Source organism: Podarcis cretensis, assembly GCF_951804945.1.
Source record: "Podarcis cretensis genome assembly, chromosome: 1".
NCBI classification, from domain to species: domain Eukaryota; kingdom Metazoa; phylum Chordata; class Lepidosauria; order Squamata; family Lacertidae; genus Podarcis; species Podarcis cretensis.
This window is the reverse complement of record NC_137170.1, coordinates 94718585-94739092: the sequence shown is the minus strand read 5'-3', so window position 1 is coordinate 94739092 and position 20508 is coordinate 94718585. Positions and strand designations below refer to the sequence as shown.

General features: G+C 40.8%; 2 protein-coding genes across 5 annotated transcripts in view; one reads left to right on the top strand and one right to left on the bottom strand.

The window, feature by feature from the left end:
* Positions 1 to 3811, bottom strand: part of LOC307226175 (uncharacterized protein) — a 244021-nt gene extending 240210 nt beyond the window's left edge. Inside the window, exon 1 of the mRNA XM_079994681.1 lies at positions 2670 to 3811. Within this exon, the coding sequence (XP_079850807.1) occupies positions 2750 to 3676 (927 nt within the window). The 5' untranslated portion in view covers positions 3677 to 3811 and the 3' untranslated portion in view covers positions 2670 to 2749. The remainder of the gene's footprint in view (positions 1 to 2669) is intronic.
* The window catches only part of MYLK (myosin light chain kinase), a 175638-nt gene that overhangs the window by 74478 nt on the left and 80652 nt on the right, over positions 1 to 20508 (top strand). For all 4 annotated transcript variants that reach the window (XM_079992853.1, XM_079992855.1, XM_079992854.1 and 1 more), the window contains one exon: positions 4252 to 4404. In XM_079992853.1, coding sequence (XP_079848979.1) covers positions 4252 to 4404 — 153 coding nt within the window. The remainder of the gene's footprint in view (positions 1 to 4251; positions 4405 to 20508) is intronic.

Sequence of the window (20508 nt, the reverse complement as noted above, 5' to 3'; positions counted from 1 at the left end):
CTGAAGAGCCACTGCCAGTCAGTGTAAACAGTGCTGAGCTAGATGGAGCAAGTATCTGATTCAGTAATTGTGGACTGTCTTTAGTTTATATGCATTTATTCAAATCTGTAGGTTTTCTGGTCACAGAATTCCAGACAATTTCTTTGTAAACATTGAGGAAGTGGCTCCCTGAAAATAAAGCCCACTGAGTCCAGTTGCTGTCTTTCTTAAGTAGTCCTATTCTTAAGGAATACCACTAGCTGCCTAGTACTGCCACTTGCTGCCTTGCATCCCTACACAGAGGCTTTTATTCAGACATAACACAAAACCCCAGCTTTGCAAATCATGGTTTGTGAGTGGCTGCCAAAACAGGACGTAAAAACCATGATTTGAAGCTGGTTTGCACAATTTGTTATAACTGTAGATATGTCTGAACTCATAAATTGTTCACACATCATAATTAAGGCTGGTGCACCACAGAGGTGAGAATGAACTGAATGAATACTGAGCAGAACCTCTGAATACTGAACAGAAGGAAAACAAACCAGACAAAAAATTCTGCACCGTAGTTTCTCTGCTCTGCGTGTTCGGGTGTTTAAATGATAGGGTCAGTTCTTGACTATGATTCGCACAAAGCATAGTTTTGCGTGATGTCTGAATCGAAGCAGAGGTAGTTTGTTCTGCATTGCAAACTGTTAGAGTTAATGAAAATCCTATCACTTGGCCATTGTGGCCTTGTGGGGTTGGCATCTTGGAAGGCAAAGCTTCTTCTCTGATCAATGACTTTCATTTATACTAGTTATAATAACTATATATTATGTCCCATATCGCAGACAGCATTTTGCTCTTGTTCTGCTTGTAGGCTTTCTGTAGGCATCTAGTTGACCACTGAGAGGACAGAATGCAGAACTAGATGGATGTGTGGTCTGGTTCACCTTGGCTTTTCTCGTTCTTACGTTTTTGATGTAGACCTACGTAGACCTACCCTACAATGGATGCACCCGTCAGCTGCCCTCCAAATTTATTTTGTACAATAATTTGTGTCTCTATTCTTCCACATATGGAACTATGTACTATGCTTGTTGAGAAGGTCTAATGGGGAGAAGGAGAGTTATTTGAGTAACTAGCTTTCAAACCATTTAGGGCTTTGGAAGCTACAGATTAAAACCTTAACCCCAATTGTAAGCCGGCAGGCAGTGATAGCTTTCAGCAACAGAAGTTTAAGAAACATGGAAATGTGAAGTGAAAACAGGGACATTATGTATTATCTGAAAGACATAAACATGTTACTTCCATTCCCAACTCCCAGAACTTGCCAGTAATTCTCATCTGTCTCACTTCTGATCTTGATACATAACTGTTTATACATCACTTGGAAACAGACATGGGCTAGCTTATAAACTGTAGTTAAACTCTGGGATTTCTTGCAGCTTTTCAGCATATACCTTCTAGAAAATAATTTTGCTTAAGGATTAAGTTGGCTAATTGTAATATCCTCATGAATGCAAACAATCTGCTTCTCTCTGTCATGGAAGGATACATCGCAGGAAAGGATAGCTGTCCATAACCAAATAAAGAAGAAAGTTGCATTCCTTGTCCATGACTGTTAGTTCCAGGCATGCTTAATGGTGCTCATGGCAAAATGGTGAGCAGTACAGTTGCAGTAGTAAGCTTGGTGTTTGGAATTTCCATATTATATTAGTCTCTGATCCAGTGGTCATTTAGATTGGATAAACGTCAGTATATTTTAAAGAAGAGTCCATAATGCACAGAAGGCACTTGTTGCTGGGCCAAAGAGGTTCCCCACCACTGCCGTAAAGCCTGGGCAAAGAAGTCTATCTTGATCTGATGCTGAAAACAACAACAGTGGTACTGAAAACAACAAGACATGCCTTGGAGGGAAGGACATTCAAACACTTTGGAGCCACAACAGAGAAGGTCCTTCTGCATCTTCGTTACATCTAGGTTGGCTTACTGCAGCTTCCTCTAAATGGTGGTACCTTTGGAATGTCTTTGGAAGCTTGACTTGGTCCAAAATGTAGTTGCAAAGATGCTGGTGGATGTTTGTCCATATGATCATGTTACACCCACCCTACAATAGCTGCTGTGGTTCCAGTCTTCTTTCATACACAATTGAAAGTGTTGTTGAGCACTTCCAAAGCTCTCCCTGGCTTAGGCCTAACATACATTAAAGAATTACCTCCTCCCATATCATCATGCCCACTCTCTAGAATTAGAAGGTGAGGCCCATCTTCGTACCCATACAGCACAGCTGTATGAAACAAGATAGAGGGACTTCTTGGTGGCAGCGGCCAGATTATGGAACATACTGCCCATGAGGTATACTTGGCTGCCTCCCTAACTGTTTGTCACTGGCTGCTGAAGACCTCTGTATTTCAGCAGGCTTTTTTGACAGGGCAGATAAGCTTATACTATTTTAAACTGCTAACTTTGTCTCTCTTTGTAAATGTTACAGACCCACACCCACATAATTATTGCATGTTATAATGTATATTTATGCTAGAAGGGGGATGTAAATGTACTACAAACATAAATAATAATAATAATAATAATAATAATAATAATAATAATAATATTTATTTATATCCCGCCCTCCCCAGCCGAAGCCGGGCTCAGGGCAGCTAACAATCAAATAATCAAACAATCAAATAATCCAACCTTCTAAAAACATTTCATTATAAAAATTAATTAAAATCAAATTAATGGCAACCGTTAAGCAAAATTCTGTGCAGGTTGCCAGAGGAGGGAGTCAGGCTGTGCCCTGACCAAAGGCCTGGTGGAACAACTCTGTCTTGCAGGCCCTGCGGAAAGATGTCAGGTCCCGCAGGGCCCTAGTCTCTTGTGACAGAGCGTTCCACCAGATTGGAGCCACAGCTGAGAAAGCCCTGGCTCTAGTTGAGGCCAGCCTAACCTCTCTGAGGCCTGGGACCTTCAGGATGTTTTTATTTGCAGACCGTAGGTTCCTCTGTGGGGCATACCAGGAGAGGCGGTCCTGTAGGTACGAGGGTCCTAGGCCGTATAGGGCTTTAAAGGTTAAAACCAGCACCTTAAACCTGATCCTGTACTCCACCGGGAGCCAGTGCAGCTGGTATAGTACCGGATGAATGTGATCTCGCAGCGAAGACCCCATAAGGAGTCTCGCCGTGGCATTCTGCACCTGCTGGAGTTTCTGGGTCAGTCTCAAGGGCAGCCCCACGTAGAGCGAGTTACAATAATCCAGTCTGGAGGTGACCGTCGCGTGGATCATAGTGGCTAGGTCGGGGCGAGAGAGATAAGGGGCCAACTGCTTAGCTTGGCGGAGATAAAAAAATGCCGCCTTTGTTATAGCTGTAATCTGTGCCTCCATAGAGAGGGAGGTATCGAAGATTACACCCAAACTCTTAACGGATGGTGCTGGCACTAATTGCACCCCCGCAAGAGATGGGAGTTGCCCCCTCAATCCCATATCGTCCCGTCCCAGCCAGAGGACCTCTGTCTTCGAAGGATTTAACTTCAACCGGCTCCCACGTAACCATCCAGCCACAGCTTCCAAACATCTGGTCAGTGTGTCTGGGGCCGAGTCAGGATGGCCATCCATCAACAGATAGAGTTCGATGTCATCGGCATACTGATGGCAACCCAGCCCAAAACTCCGGACAAGCTGGGCGAGGGGGCGCATAAAGATGTTAAAAAGCATCGGGGAGAGTATCGCACCCTGAGGCACTCCACACACCAAGGAGTGGCGCGATGACAATTCCCCCCCAAGCGCCACCCTCTGTCCCCGACCAGAGAGAAACGAGCGCAGCCATTGAAGGACTGTGCCCTGGATCCCCACGTCAGCATCCACATCTACATCAAAAGGTTGCCATGAGGCTAACATGCCACCCTGAGTTATTTGGAGGAAGGTCAGAAAACAAGTGTTACTAGTGAAACAAGATTTCATGTTAAGGAGACAGACGGCTGTGTACGAATCTCTGCATGTTTACATATGTATGTAAAATCTTTGGTTGGCATGGACTTTACGCATAATAATTCACAGTGGGCATTTCTATAAGTTATTTAACAAAATGGTACAAAGAGTTAGCTAAAGGACTGATCCTATTGGAAACTTCTTTTGCATTTCAAATCTGTATAAATGGATCCTTGACTCTAACAAAATGGTAAGGCAATGAGGTGAGCTTTAAAGCTAGTAACTGGTGATTTACGAAGTATCGGTTGGTAACTGGGATGTTCAACAATTTATTGATTCTCTCTCTCCCCCCACTTCTCTAGATCGGCCTATTCAGTATGCACATTCTGCCTTTGAAGATGGACTTGCAAAACTGACTGTTCAAGATGCCTTACCAGAAGATGATGGGGTGTATACTTGTTTGGCAGAAAATAGTGCTGGAAGGGCATCCTGCAGTGCTCAAGTTACTGTCAATGGTGAGTGCCCATCTTACTTACAGCTTAGAAGAAGCAAATATGGATTAAATTGAAAGCAGTAGCTTTGGCCTTTTTTATTGGCTTATAAGAGTTTGCATGGTGTAATTGATGATGCGGTGTGGTGATCAGATAGAATCCTGTTATATCTTGGGAGTCTGGCTGATACATCTTCATACTTCTTGGGCAACTTATGAAATTGACAGCATATTTTGAACCGATAAAAAATGATTTCTGTATGCTTACTGATTGAAAAGCCCTTATCTACACATTGACCTTATTAACAGCTCTCAGTCAGCTTGATAAATTTTCATTGCTGAAGTAGGGAACCTTGGGCATATTTGATTGGAATTGCCTTTTTACAGATCATTTTATTTCTTTGCAGGTTTTATTCTCAGTGCTACTTAAAAGTTGAAATTATAGTGCAGGGAAGAGTGTGATCAGCAATGATAATTTGAGAAAGAATGACTCAGCCCTGATGGTAGAGGCTAGAATAGTTTCTCTTGCACTCCATTTTAAAAAATTCTTTTACATTTTGTAGGTTGAAATTAGAATGTTTAAGTTTTATATCTTAGTCCTATTTCGGAGCTCTCATGAACTCTCCCATCTAGACAGACCACATAGAAACATTCTTAGTTTTATAACTAAGAAGGTAACGTAACCAGAGATACCACTGTCATTTTATTTGTATGCTGCCTTTCCAAACCATGCTCAAGGCAACTTACAACATGAAAAAATACATAATTACAACATAGAAAAGTAGTCATAATAAATAAAACATCAAAAAATACACAGCCAAATTGAACACTTGCCAAATAAATCCTAATACGATTTAAAATAAAAAACAAAAAAATTAATATCAATAACAGCAGCACACACCCCAGGAACCCCCCACCAACAATACCCCCAACCCAAGAGTCTGTTCAGCAGCCTCAGCTCTTGCAGCTGTAGTCAGTAAGGCCCCCACCCTCCCAGGCCAGGTGGGAAAAGTCATGCAAGGCAAGGAACAGGTTTTCTAGGGCTCACAACCAAGATCATGTGTTCTCAAATCCTCTGGTTGGTCTTCCATTCTTGTGTTGCTGTTTTGTTCATGTGCCACCACTTGGGGGGAAACCAACACACATTTCCCAACCACATTATGGCCAGCCAGTCATACAATTAAGCAAAGCAATGCAGTTAAACAGAACTTAATCTAATCTAATGAGAACCTCCTAGACCACCTAAGGCTATCCAGGGCTTTTTTTCGACAGAGCTCACCAGAGGTCAGCTCCAGCACCTCTCAGGTAGATGCCATTGCCACTCTAAGAGAACAAGTTAATGGTGAACTCAGGCACCTCTTTTTCTAGAAAAATAGCACTGGATGTCACAGAATGTAGTTTGGCCTAAACCTCCCACCCACCTGTCAATCACCTGCCATCATATGGCTTCAGGCACAGGACACGTAAACCTGCAGGGCCAAACTGAAATGAGCTCCTGGTTCTTCCTTTTCAACCACTAGTAGAATTCAGAACTTGAAAATTTGGCACCTTCTCCTGTCATTTTGCAGTGACCAAAAAAAGCACCAAATTAAAAAAGCACTGAACTATAGCTGGAAAAGAAGAAATAGTTCACTTAAGGGTATGTTCCCAGTGTTTCCTTTGCTGCCATTGCCCCAGTTACATTCAGCCTATGGCTACAAAGGAAGAATCAGGAGCATACTTAGATTGTGCTCCTCATTCGCCCTTTACAAGCTGTGAATCACCTGGTCATGGGATGTTGTGTGATTGACAGCCTTGCTCACCAGTCAGTGTTCCATGGAAAGTTAGCTGGATCCAGTCCTTCACCCCTGGTACAAATCATCTGTATGTTTCAGTTGACCCTACCCAAATTTACCTGGTGCTGTTCTGAGTAGAGTTTGTTTCCTGGATTTTTGGTGTGCTTTTTATGTCAGTCTAGTTATAGGGATACATAGACTAAATGGAGAATATTTTTTACAGTAATAGACTTAAGTATTTTAAATGTATTGAGAGCCATATGTTTAATATTTTAACAGATTTAGGGCATCCTGTTAAAACCTCATTAGTTTGCATTTGGATTTTATTTTTGCTGTCTCAGATTGAGATAAACATGGATTTTTGTGCTGAAAATAGGCTTGAAACTGGAATTGAAGCTTCAAAAATCTGTGCACATATTCCTCCCATATCTTTAAAGCTCCCTAAAGAGTACTTGTGGTGTAACACTGTATAATATACAATGTACTACTGCTCAGGGCTTTGGCTTCCAAGGGTTGGGGAATAAGCACCCACAAATCAGAACACAGATACAAAGGGATAATATACTTGAAGTGTTTCTCTACTATATGACACATTTCTGTCCCACAAATAGCATTCCCATGTCCAATGAAATATCCCATTTATTGGGGTCACAGAGAGCTGAAATTGATTTTTTGCCCAGGCACTTTTTGCCATGTTTTAATTTTTGTAAGAGGCAGAAGAGAAATAATGAGTAAACCTTTGGTGTTAGAATTTGATGACAAAGATTTGCATAAGACTAGTATTTTAATCTTAATGAAGAAAGTATTAAGCAAATTCCTATCAAAGAGCATTACAGTATATTCACCCATTACACTTTTAGATGTATTCACCTAATTTCAAAAGTCACAAGACAGTTGGGGTCTGGCTAAGACTGTCTGAGGTTTGTGGTTATGTTATGTGTGAAGTACTATCAAATTATCTTATGATACTGCAGAACCTTTATCATTTGAAATTTGGTATCGGAGTCCTTGTATCTGAATTCGTTGTGCCCTTTCTCCTGTATTATAGCCGTGTGAACAGCATTTGTGTCTGCCAGATGTCTTCTTTGATCCTTTTGGATATGCATTGCTTAAATTAAGTATGTCTGTGTTTGATATTATCCCACAGAGCTTGTGATCTCAGCCACCCAAGAGATTAATATTTTATCACCATCCAAGAGATTAATATTTTTGCTCATCAATTCTCCTGACCACCACCACTCTACCCAAATCTTCCTTTCAGGTCACATTTTTTAAGCAAACACAGAGTGGGGAATCCATGTTTGCTAGTGCAATGCATAACTCTGCCCAGAAGGAGATTATACAGCGACTTCTTTTTCTTTTTAATTTTACAGTTACAATGGCCTTAAGAGTACCTGTTGCTTTTTCACAGCTGCTGCTTTATTTCTGTTACATTACCTTTTTGTCATTTAATTAAAAGCGGTGTGCATAGGGTTCCCAGGCAATCTCCCACTCAGTCATTGACCAGCCCCAGACCTGCTTAACTTCAGTAAGGTGTCTGCTTCAGACTATGCCCTGTGACTTTTAATGTATAAATCATTTTGCTTTCAGACACCTTGGTGATGAACAAGTCGTAGCAGCAGCATCTGCTGACAGGATTGGGGGAAGTTTACCTGCTGCTAAGTGTCTTTAAAGTGGCCCACACATTTTCCCCCTGCAGAAATCTTTCAGAGCTTTCCTTGTTCTTTTATTATTATAAAAGAGAACAAGAACTACTGAACTAAACCAAGGGTTTTGACATTAACTGTCTTGTAAAAGGCCCATATAAGCAGCTTGTAAACGAAATGGAAAATAACATAAAGAAAAGAAAGCATGCCTTTATAAATTCCATGGGATTATGGGATCAAGTTCTAAAACTGAAAGCATATTATCAGCACAAAAGGAGATGTTCTGTCAAATGGATGTAAAAATAGCTTGTGTGTAAAGTGCTATCTTTACCCATCTTCCTGCTACCAGGAGTATGACCATCCCTACACTGCATATCCATGTTACATTGTGTTTTTGGAGGTGTTACATACAACCTGGTTAGCAGTTGTGTTGTCCAGATCTGGGTCATTTTATGCTATAGTATGCTATAGATTAGGGTCTCATCCAATGGGGAGCCCTTATTCTGAAGTAGTGCATGAATGGCAGCTCCATATACTGTGTTCCTTTTCAGTTTCCTGCAGCTCACAACATGATGTATTATATCTCTACATACGACAAGTTAGTAGGGCTTTGTTTATAGTTGTGGCCTGCATGAGAGCAGAAGCTTGGCCTAGAGTATAATTTTTACTTGCCCCACATCAGATGTCATAAATGATGTTAGGTCTACTACAGCTCAGCCTGACTTCACTGAAATGGTCTTTTGGGCCACATGGGGAGCCTCATTAGGCCTGAGGTTGGGACAGCACGACCAGTTCTGCTGCTCCGAGCACCAAGCCTGGGTGCACCACAGGGCATCATGTAGTGAATTGAGCAGAATGGAAGGTGAGAGGTGGTGGGGGTACCAAATTTTGCCATTGCACAGGGCACCATTGAAATTTGAAAGACCAAAGCCTGGCCCTGCCAGAGGGTCAGAGGTTCCTCACTGTTGGAGTAGATGATGGCTGGAAAAGAAGATAATTTCATTGTATGTGTGGATTTGTTTGTGCACCTTTGTGCTCAAATATTGCATTTATACAAGAAGGCTTGGTGTTGTGACCTAGGGTTCGCCCCATTAATTCTCATGATTCTTTTAGGAAATAAGGCTGGGAGATGGTTTCTTTCTCAATGAAAGAATTCAGCAAAGAATTGAATTATTGTATCCCTTATCCAAGATTCTAATTATTATCTCCTGCACCACACTGGGTCTCTGTTGAAAGATCTCATGGGTCTCTGGAAGGATACTGCTCCACAATGGGGGTTCTGTCTCCATTTATATGGCCTTTCTCCTTGACATAAGGCATGTTGTGCATAATTACCTGTTGTGCTTTAAGTATGCATTCAAGGGTGCAATGTGCATGGTTCAAACACCACAAAATATGAAGTGATACAATGATTTTATTCTCATCAAATGAGACTTGCTCTTATTGATGGGATAGGATTCACATGCCACATTGAGCAGTTTGCATTTTTGTCATAGTTATAGATTTATTTATTTTTGTTACTGCTTTTCATCTGGTAGCAGTTGCCCCTGGGCGAGGAGCCAAGTAGCACAGATCACATCCCCAGGCTTGCAAGGATGCCATTGTACTCTCCAACACTTTCCTGATGAGGGAAAGATCTACACCATGAGGGATGTTGTTTGCACTGCACTTTCTTCTTCTTACCTTCTTTACCTTCAAGGCTAGAAGCCAGGGAGTAGCCACAGATATTTATATAGTCTACCCGCATTAAATGTTTGTGTTGGGTAGCCATAGTCCTCATAATCTGATTATAGCAACCATTCATTGACCAGCAGGCAAGCAGATTAGAGTCACCTGAAAGCTTTTCCCCTGAGAGGCTGCTGTGACCAGTTTATCACAGCAAGAGAGGAGAGAGACATTGCTTGCAAAACCTGTTTCAGGAGCAAAATACAACTTGGTGTTTTCAGGTAGGCTTCCCTTCTGGATGTCTTGGAGAAGTGGGTTTATTCTTGTGTTCGTTTATAGCACTGTAAAAACATGTTTCTTTCTTGAGTGGCATGCTAAATCAAAATACTGTGTATATATGTTGTAAATTAATGTGCACTGATTTTTAAAGCAACTCTTTTGAATATGTTTAGAGTTTAAGAGATAGCATGTGTGCTTTAGTGTCACACCTATTATGTAGGAGGGGGATTATTGGTTTGTTTTTATTTTATTATGTATTTTGTGTTGTCATATTGTCTTTTTTGTTGTGAACCACCTTGTGAGCTTCAGGTGAAGGACAGTTTGTAAATAATACAATTATTATTATTATTATTATTATTATTATTATTATTATTATTATTTAGTTTCTGTCATCTGCCAGTGTTCCAGGACCATCCAGAATGCAAAACATTATGTTGTTTTGTGAAGTAATGCAATTTATGGAGAACACTGAGCTTAATCTGTCCATTCATGGGAGCACTTGACAGTCTGCCTTACAGTAATTGCACTAATAATAATAATAATAATAATAATAATAATAATAATAATAATTTATTATTATTTATACCCTGCCCATCTGGCTGGGTTTCCCCAGCTACTCCTATTGTTTCACCTTACAACCAAACAATGTAAGGAGGTGCATTTGATCATACTCAACACTAAAGCATGATAGCAGACCCTGTAGTTGTAGCCTTCATTCATACAAGAACTCGAGTGACCATTTTCCATCACATGGAAAATGGCAACTTGCTGTTATGTAAAGTGTGCAAACATGTTTGAGGCTGCATTTTGTTTTCTGTGTGTATGAGTGATTAACAGCCATATGTTGACATACTCATGTGTCAAAAGGCTTTGTTGTATATTGACAATGCTCTCTTGGAAAGCAGCTTCTTACATTTATTTAATGTGCATGTCTAAGCATGATGTGAGAATAAGTTGTGTAATGAAGCACTATGGCATATAGATATGGGAGTTGTATATAAGAATACGCCCTTCGTTTCAGACAATGAATTTTCTATTCTATGTTTGTGGGGAAGGTGTGTGCATGTGTACAAATATACATTGAAATAGTAGTTGCACTATTGTTGCTGCTGTTTGCTTTTCCCCTCCATTGAAGTGGGCCCAGATACTCACTGTGATAAAGAGAAATGCACATACATTCTAATGCTGGTTTAGTTATCAGTCTTGCCTGTCCTCCAATCTTTGGAGGAGGTGCTTTGCCTTGTTTATTTTCTGAAGCATTGATTCACTTGAACATTTCTTTCCTTAAAAAAGAAGTTGCAAAACTGTTCCAAGGATTATGGTAGGTGAATTATGGTAGGTGAGGTGGTTCATGATGTCCAAAGGCTTGCTAGTCAATATTATTCCCAGCTGAAGTGCCTGCCACACTGCAAAAACTGGCTTTCCTTGCGCTTAACCTGGGACATGAAGTTGCATCTTTTGATGAATGCACTTCCAAAATTGCTCCACTGCTCAAATTTTGTTTCACTTGTATTTACCTTTAGCGTGTAAAACTTTCATAAAGTGAGCAAAGTAGCCATATAGAACTTGCACACACCTACGAAGGACCATATAATGGATGCTTCTAACCCTATAAATACAGTGGAAGCTTGGAAGTAGAATCAAACTAGCAGTACTAACATGCTTCTTTGTAAATCTTAGTAAACCTCTTTCTTTTATCATATTCCAACATTCATATGTTTTACTGGCAGTTGTGTGTAATTTTATTAGCTGAAAGACAGAGTACAGTACAAACTTTGAAATAGTTACAAAATGGCTGAGGTCCTAGCTGAAAGCCTCAGGCCTTAGAGATGGGACAGTAGGTTCCTTTGTCCTTCAAGAACACAACATGCAAGAGGGCCTAAAATACGTTTTGTTATATAAAACAAGCTTGAGAGAAGTCTGCTAAAGCTAGTGTCATGGTTCTGTGGGGTATTGTTTTGTGGGATTTGTTGTTGCTTGTTTTTAGTGAAACATCAGGTTGTCTGAAAAGGAAGTGAACAGGAGAACTTGTGGCATGAAGCTGAGAAGCGGTCTTATGTAAAAGCAGGTCCTTTTAACTAAATTTTGAGAAGAGAAACTGTCTTGCTCTAATGGGGGGGGGGGAGTAAATGTGATGATGTTGGCTTCATGTCCACTAGATCCACACATTCACATGCCTTATTTACCTTATTGCATGGTTTGACATGTCAGCTTAGCACCAAGAGTAGAAACTGAAATTGTTTGTTTTTTAACTTGAACTGAACATAAATCATAAACCAAACCTACAGTGACTTTTGTTTTACATTGACACTTCCTATGTTAGTTTGCTTTTTGTGATCATTCTGTGACGTGTGGCATGGCAGGGTGGGGCGTATTCCTTTTTAACATTGTAAACTGAACACCTTACTTATTACATGGTAGTAATCCACAACCTAATTGAGAACCGGATCACTTTGACTGTACAATCATTTTCAAACTCACAGGGAGGAGGATGTGAGGATAGAAATATTCTTGGCATCCTTTCCTGACCAGGTTCAGTGTGAGCAGACATGCTTCCCCTTTGTGCATCCACTCCAAACCTGTGCAGAGAACAGAGAAAGCAAGAGAGGATGATGTTTCAGGGGCACTTGTGCTATCAGTGAAACTGATTCCTAAGAGGAAGCCAGAGCACGTCTGTATTGTTGCCTTCCATTTGAATTTCATATCTAGTGGAGCACAATTAAAGGTTGAGGGGGTTGGACAAAATTGTTTTGCAGAATTAATGGTGGTGGGGTACCAGTTGGCCATTTGTGATCTAGGAAATGAGTTAATATGATGAGGTGGAGTACAGGGGTCTGCCCTATACTGCAGATTTTGAACAAAATTTGGAGTTGAAGTATTGGCTCCTGCTGTTTCCTTCCTTCAAACTCAGTTTTGTATATGTCTCATTTGGTTTAGGAAGCATAATAATGTTCTATGTATTTCTTCTGGCCACAACTGAACACTCCTGTCCTTCCCCAATCAGCTTATTTTGATTCACTAATAGACAATTTTCAATTCCGATAGTCCCATAAGTATTTCCTATGTTTACATCCATGCTTATTTATTTGTAAGATACTTATAAATCAGTGTCACATAAAAATGTCATTATGGCACACAATATAATAATTAAAACTTCATAAGACTATAAAATCATAAAATACAGAAGAAATGATGAACAGTGGATCAAATTAATTCTCTAAAAATGCTTGGCGAAACAAAAACGTTTTTGCTGCCTGTCACATGGAACAACTCAAAGCAGCTTCATGTTTATTAAGGCTATGTTGTTTAGAGCAGTGTTTCCCAACCTTGGGTCTCCAGCTGCTGTTGGACTACAATTCCCATCATCCCTGACCATTGGTCTTGCTAGCAAGGGATGATGGGATTTGTAGTCCAAAAACAGCTGGAGACCCAAGGTTGGGAAACACTGGTTTAGAGGTACCTTCCTTTAACAGGAGGCATTGCAAGATAAATATAGCATGGTCCTATATAGCAACTAAAATCCTGTCTAGTGCACCAGCCTACTTTGGGTAAAGGCAGTCTTTGTTATTGCCACTGCCTGTTCATGCATTGACAAAAACCATATTCTAGATAAAGCATTTTTTTTTTTTTACTCTTTCAGGCATGGCCATACTTGGCCCTCCAGATGTTTTGGAACTACAATTCCCATCATCCCTAGCTAACAGGACCAGTGGTCAGGGATGATGGGAATTGTAATCCCAAAACATCTGGAGGGCCAAGTATGGCCATGCCTGCTTTAGGGGAACCTTTTTGACTTTGGGAGCCAGGTCTTTATCTGGCACCACCCCACAGGCTAACCTCCTGTTAAACATGACATCATTATGAAGTCACATAATTGACAGGTGGGTTGTTTTGCCCCTGCCTCTGTATCCCTTGCTCAGGATTCCCAAACTTTTAACAGCCAGCTAGCTGTCATGTATTTTAGAATCACAGCTCAAGGGCTGTTCCCAGCCCTCCGCTTGGCGCTTTGAGAAGTGCTGAAAATGGGCCTGGCTAAGCATTTCTTTCTCCCCTCCCAATCAAGAAAGAAGGAGCACAGATGAAGGAGGAATGTCCAAATTTCCCCATCAGTGTTGCAGTCAAATCGATGGGGGGGGGATGTTTTAAGTTGGAAGGGGCTGGTGCAACTAACATGACAATTTCTGGGCTGCTTGCATTTCTCTTGATTTAAGCCAGTGGATGGCAGGTTGAATGACACAACTATGCAGCTCCTGCTCAGTTGTTGGTTGTCTTGTATATATTTATGAATTGGGGAGAAGATTCTCTGTCTAAAAGGTATATCACTTAATGCAACAAGAAGAAGTAGCTAATTAATAGAAATCTGGATGGGTTTGCATGTGTACCCTATTACAGTTTATTTCAGAAATTGCCTGCAGATTTCTTGTCTGTATCTGTAAAATTGAAAGCTGAAAGGAGGGTATTCATGAAAGAAAGAAATACGGTATATCAGTGCATGTTGATTATAACAAGACTTCTATATTTTACAACTTAAAAAAAAAATCAGATAAATTTTATATTCTTGTTCCGTGAAGCTGTTTTTTCTTTTTATGGAGCTGACAGTATTAAAGTATTAAAGCACTGTTAAAAAGTGGAGATTGGATGTCAACCAGAATGGAGATGAACGCTGTGAAGTATATAATCTTATTTGGAAGCTGTTCTGTGACTACTTGGCTGTGTATAATTGTGTGTGATTTCTCCTCTGTGAGCTTAGCAAACCAGCACTTTGTGAGTTAAGTCTTTTTCTGCAGTTCAGTTGATTTATTGGACTCAGAGCCAACACAATATTTTAATCACCATAAATGGTCAATGTTGCTGAGCATGTGTGTCTGCAAAGGATTCGAGCTAGGCATTATTTGGCTGCATTATTGTATGGCTCTGGCAAACAGATTCTTCTGGTATAATTAGATCTTTTCCAGAAACTAATCACTACAGAAGATTATTCACATTATACTCACTTTAGACTCAGTTAAATAGGATGAGAATTTACTGACAAATAAATAAGATTGCTGTTTGGCTACTTTTGAACCAGTCTGCTCTTGTTGTTTGTAGGGCTGGTTGTTAAAAAGGTAAAGGTAAAGGTACCCCTGCCCATACGGGCCAGTCTTGACAGACTCTGGGGTTGTGCGCCCATCTCACTTAAGAGGCCAGGGGCCAGCGCTGTCCGGAGACACTTCCTGGGTCACGTGGCCAGCGTGACATCGCTGCTCTGGCGAGCCAGAGCCGCACACGGAAACGCCGTTTACCTTCCCGCTGGTAAGCGGTCCCTATTTATCTACTTGCACCCGGAGGTGCTTTCGAACTGCTAGGTTGGCAGGCGCTGGGACCAAGCAGCGGGAGCGCACCCCGCCGCAGGGATTCGAACCGCCGACCTTTCGATCGGCAAGTCCTAGGCGCTGAGGCTTTAACCCACAGCGCCACCTGCGTCCCTAGGGCTGGTTGTTAGCCTCGTGCTATTGCGTAGTATCAGTTCATTTGAATGTAAATATGCAAATAGGCAATCCCAGCTTAAAAGAGTCCAACCTAGAAATAAATGTGAATTATAGTTTGGATCGAGTGTTAAAGTATTATGAGCAGCATGCATTTCCCTCCCCCTTGCTTTTTCTTGTTTCAGTAATGAGCTACAGTGGTGTCAGCAGAAGTTCAGTCCCACTCAACTTTCAAGAAAAAGCTTGAAGCTGGACCAGTTTCTCAGAGTTTCTGTGTTTGCTAGATATGCTGGTGGTAGTGATATTCACAGGAGATTTAAGAGCTAAGAATATAAATGTTGCCATTCTTGGCCACAAGAGTGGCCCATGGCAGTTCTCAGAACTAAGAAAAACTACTGAGGCTGTTGAGATAAATCAGTACAGTGATTATGTTATCTTTTGTTCCGTGGATAAAATAGAGGGCATGGGGAAGGTTAGCTGTACAAAACAACAACAACAAACAGTCCTTCCCCATACAGTTTGGATACCATTTTAGTGTACTTAATAATGACTATAAGAGAATGACGAGTGACTACTTTCAGCGGAGATATGCCCATAAACCATGTGTTGCCAATATGCACCCCAAAGTCATAGGAACAGATTTTGTGAAACCATAGAAGTTGCAAGTCAGAGAAATGCACTTCTCTAGATATGGGTTAAGGGATGGTCTCATGTAATTGAATGCTAAACTACTAAGTTAACCATCATCAGCACAGACTGGTAGATGGAACAGAAGGGGCTATGCAGTCATCTGGTAGGCTAAGCATGCAAGGGCCCTTTGAAGGGCTTTTGTGGAAATATGTGAGATGAACTTTGTACAATGATGATAATTAGGATTTATAAGAATTCCTAAGAACATGAGAAGAATATGTCTGGATTAGGCCAAGGGCCCATCTAGTCCAGGTTTCTTGTTCTCAGTGGTCAGCCAGGTGGCCATGGGAAGCCTTCAAGGAGGACCTGAGTGCAACAGCAACTTTCCCCACTGGTGAATTCAAAACATCTAGGCTGCTTCTTGGTGTCGCTTCTTGGACTATGGTAGTGGAAAGAAAGGGTTGCATCTACTGTTGGTCCTATTCATGAGCTTGGTTCGTTGATTTCAGTGGGTCTACTCTAAATATAACATAGTTGAATAGAGCCCATTTCCTCTGTCACCCATCCCGTAAACAGAAAGTCCATCATTAGTAGGTTCTGTGGCTAGACTAACCATTTAGTTAATCATGACAACAGCACTCTTTTGTGGATTGGCTACTTAGTTAAATTTGTGATATGTGGGTGATTTGCACTTTGACTCAGGGTGCTAATTACAGCATGAAATGTTCTTCAAAAGTAAAATAAATACCAGAAAATTGAATAGTTTCTCTCTCTCTCCCCCCCCCAAGTTTATTGTTTTATTTTTACTCTTCTACTGTGAAAAATGCACAGTGTAAGTGTTAGGCTAAGTAAAAAAAGGTGTATTCACACTGGATATTTGAATGGGGAGGAAGGCTGTGTGGTCATGTTCACATTGCATTGATTCCCAGAGGGATAGACCACGGGGATCTTGGAGTTAGCACATGAGTCAGTTTCCTTTCAGTTGGGCATTTTCTTGGTGATACTACTTACACTTCTGGTTTTGTAGCAAACATCAAACTGAAGGTCCTGGGAAACTTTAGTGTAAGTCATGCTGTTAGGTCAATTAAGATTGAACGCAGGCTGCATTTTCTCTGCATGATGAGCCTCACTTCCAAACGTGGAAAACTGTTTTCAGAAGGAAGCACTTGAAAACTTTAATCTCTGTGGAGCTCATCCGTGAAGCATAGTTTGTGTGACTTGTGTGATAATGCCCACAAATGAAGTGCTGGACCTCTTCATTCAGATCCAAGTTACTACATTATATAAAATGAAATGTTGTGTGGAAATTAATTGTGAATGTGTGCCTTTATTATTTTTTAAAAAAAGGATATGGGATTTTAGAATTTTCTTTTTTTCTCTTTTCTAATCTCTCAAACTAAGCATGGCTCTTTTTAGACCAGTAATTGGAAGTGCTGCTTCTCATTTCCCCCATTTGAAATCTGAATCTTGTGTCTTTGCAGCTTTTGAAAGATCTGAAGGGATAGGATTAAAACCAGAAGGAAGACATGCATGTACAAATCATTGAGTTTTTTGTGTCAATAAGAATTTACCAACTGCATGTTGTAGAATTTAATAAAAGCCAATGGGAGCTTTTTCTACTAGTCTTCTGGCATTGGTTACATAATTTTGCCAAGTTCTGTGTATGTTTAGAGCTTTGGAAGTATTTTATACATGTCTACTTCAAAAGCAAGTCCCACTGAAGTCAGTGGTGCTTACACCCAGGAAACTGGGTTTGGGTTTGCTGCCCCTCAACTCAGAGTAGCTGATGTTAAGTAGTCCTTCAATTTTCTGTTCTTTGAAACCTAGATTGTGTCACAGTGAGATTAAGATTCTGTTACTGATCTAGAGATTTGGATCAAATCTTCTTGCTGGCCCCTTGTATAACCATGTCTAGATATGAATAAGAGGATAATTTAATCCTCAAAGCATTTTTGATGGCATGTATCCCGCTTAATTAAAAAGAGAAAGTTATGGACATATCCATTAAGGTGAAGAGTTTCATACAGGGCACAGTTGGGAAACTGCTAGTAGGAATATTCCCATGTTAATACATCCGGGACAGACTAAGGAATAATGAATGCTTAGTGGAAACATACTTATTTTCATAAATCACAGAGGATATTTGTTTTGGTAGCAGAAGAGACGACTAAGAGCCCTGTAGTATCTTTAATGACTTTATATTGTGGCATTAGGTGTATGAAATAGTTGCCTGAATGGGGTAGGTATATAGATTCTGAATAAATAAGAAAGAGATAAAATGTGTTATTGCATTAAGTGATCTCAAAAGGTTAAGCAATGCAGAAGTTGTGTTTTCCCTTTTGTTGAGTACAATAAGACTGAATAACCTATGGTACAGGTGTTTTATCTGTCAACTAGCTTAAAGCTGTTCATTATAAAATTGTCTTAAGTAAGTTGCATTATTGCATGTATGTTTATAATAGCACTCATTGAGTATGTGAAGACATATCTGTTAATATGCTCTTATCAGAAGCTTTTTAAAGCCTCATTTTTCGTGTTTCTTTACTTTCTTTTGAAGTAGACCATGTCTGGAATTCATATTTTTTCAACCAGAACATTGGTTAAAGATTAGAACCAAATTGACCTAATAATAGAATTTAGCTCTTCTGATTGGGAATTTTAAACCTCCCTCCCCCTCATAATGTAAATATAGTTAGTGTTAAGGAAGAATATTATGCAATCAAGGAAACATTTTCTTAAGTATTTGCAGGGCTTGCTATTGCTCTATGTAGGATTGTGTTCTAAAGGCTGTAGATTTGGGTTAGCCTTCCACTCCCCTCCTTCCTGTTACTACAAAATAAAAAGGAGCTGGCAAAAGCATTCAATTTCAGCCAGAGACCACAGGCAACCTTGCTTCCCGAAGGGGATTTGCATGATCATGCTGGTGTGGGTGGGTGTCCCACCCCCCACCCGCCATGCCACAGCAATCATGACTATTGTAGTTTTCTGAGAGCAACCCAAAGGGTGCTCATCAATGGTTCCTCTTCATCCTGGAGAAGAGTGACTAGTGGGGTGCCACAGGGTTCTGTCTTGGGCCCGGTCTTATTCAACATCTTTATCAACGACTTGGATGATGGACTCAAGGGCATCCTGATCAAATTTGCAGATGACACCAAACTGGGAGGGGTGGCTAACACCCCAGAGGACAGGATCACACTTCAAAATGACCTTGACAGATTAGAGAACTGGGCCAAAACAAACAAGATGAATTTTAACAGGGAGAAATGTAAAGTATTGCACTTGGGCAAAAAAATATATGAGAGGCACAAATACAAGATGGGTGACACCTGGCTTGAGAGCAGTACATGTGAAAAGGATCTAGGAGTCTTGGTTGACCACAAACTTGACATGAGCCAACAGTGGGACGCGGCAGCTAAAAAAGCCAATGCAATTCTGGGCTGCATCAATAGGAGTATAGCATCTAGATCAAGGGAAGTAATAGTGCCACTGTATTCTGCTCTGGTCAGACCTCACCTGGAGTACTGTGTCCAGTTCTGGGCACCACAGTTCAAGAAGGACATTGACAAACTGGAACGTGTCCAGAGGAGGGTAACCAAAATGGTCAAAGGCCTGGAAACAATGCCTTATGAGGAACGGCTAAGGGAGCTGGGCATGTTTAGCCTGGAGAAGAGGTTAAGGGTGATATGATAGCCATGTTCAAATATATAAAAGGATGTCATATAGAGGAGGGAAAAAGGTTGTTTTCTGCTGCTCCAGAGAAGCGGACCCGGAGCAATGGTTCCAAACTACAAGAAAGAAGATTCCACCTAAACATTAGGAAGAACTTCCTGACAGTAAGAGCTGTTCGACAGTGGAATTTGCTGCCAAGGAGTGTGGTGGAGTCTCCTTCTTTGGAGGTCTTTAAGCAGAGGCTTGACAACCATATGTCAGGAGTGCTCTGATGGTGTTTCCTGCTTGGCAGGGGGTTGGACTCGATGGCCCTTGTGGTCTCTTCCAACTCTATGATTCTATATTGTTATAAGTATATACTCACAAGGCACAATCCTATGATTCCTCAGTGATTGTCTCGGGGGAAACAGGATATTTCAGGTCTCTCCTAGCTGAAGGTGGCGAGAGAGGTCCTTCCTTGAAAAGGTAACTCTAACCTTGGAATCCTCCTACCTGCGGCTTCCAAAAGGTTTGCACCTAGTGCTTCTCCTACTTTGAGATGACAAAAACTAGGTGTGCTGGGGATTTGCTAGGAATGTGCTGGAAGATGCTGTGGATCCACAGAATCCAAATCAGTTTGTTTCACTGATGTGCCCCTGGAGCAGTGGCAGGACTGTGCCAGCCCTGGAGCTGGCATTGCATATTTCCCTCCTATCCCTCTCAATGGAAGGAAAAAGCTTTGGTAAATAAAAACTGTTGTAAAAGGCCTAATAAAAAGGGAAAAGCTACACCCTCTTAAAAAAAAATCCTCCCACCCTCCTGTTTTCTCTCTCTCTTCCCCACATTATTTGAATTTAAGGCAAAAAAAATAAGTATGATAGAAATGGATGCACGGCTTTAGTCAATATTGCATTTTTTAAAAAATAAAATAAAGAATTTTCAACAGAAAAATATATTAGGGGGCTGTTTTCAGTTTCAGAAAGAAAACCCTCTGTTCCATACAACTGCCTCTTGCTGCTGG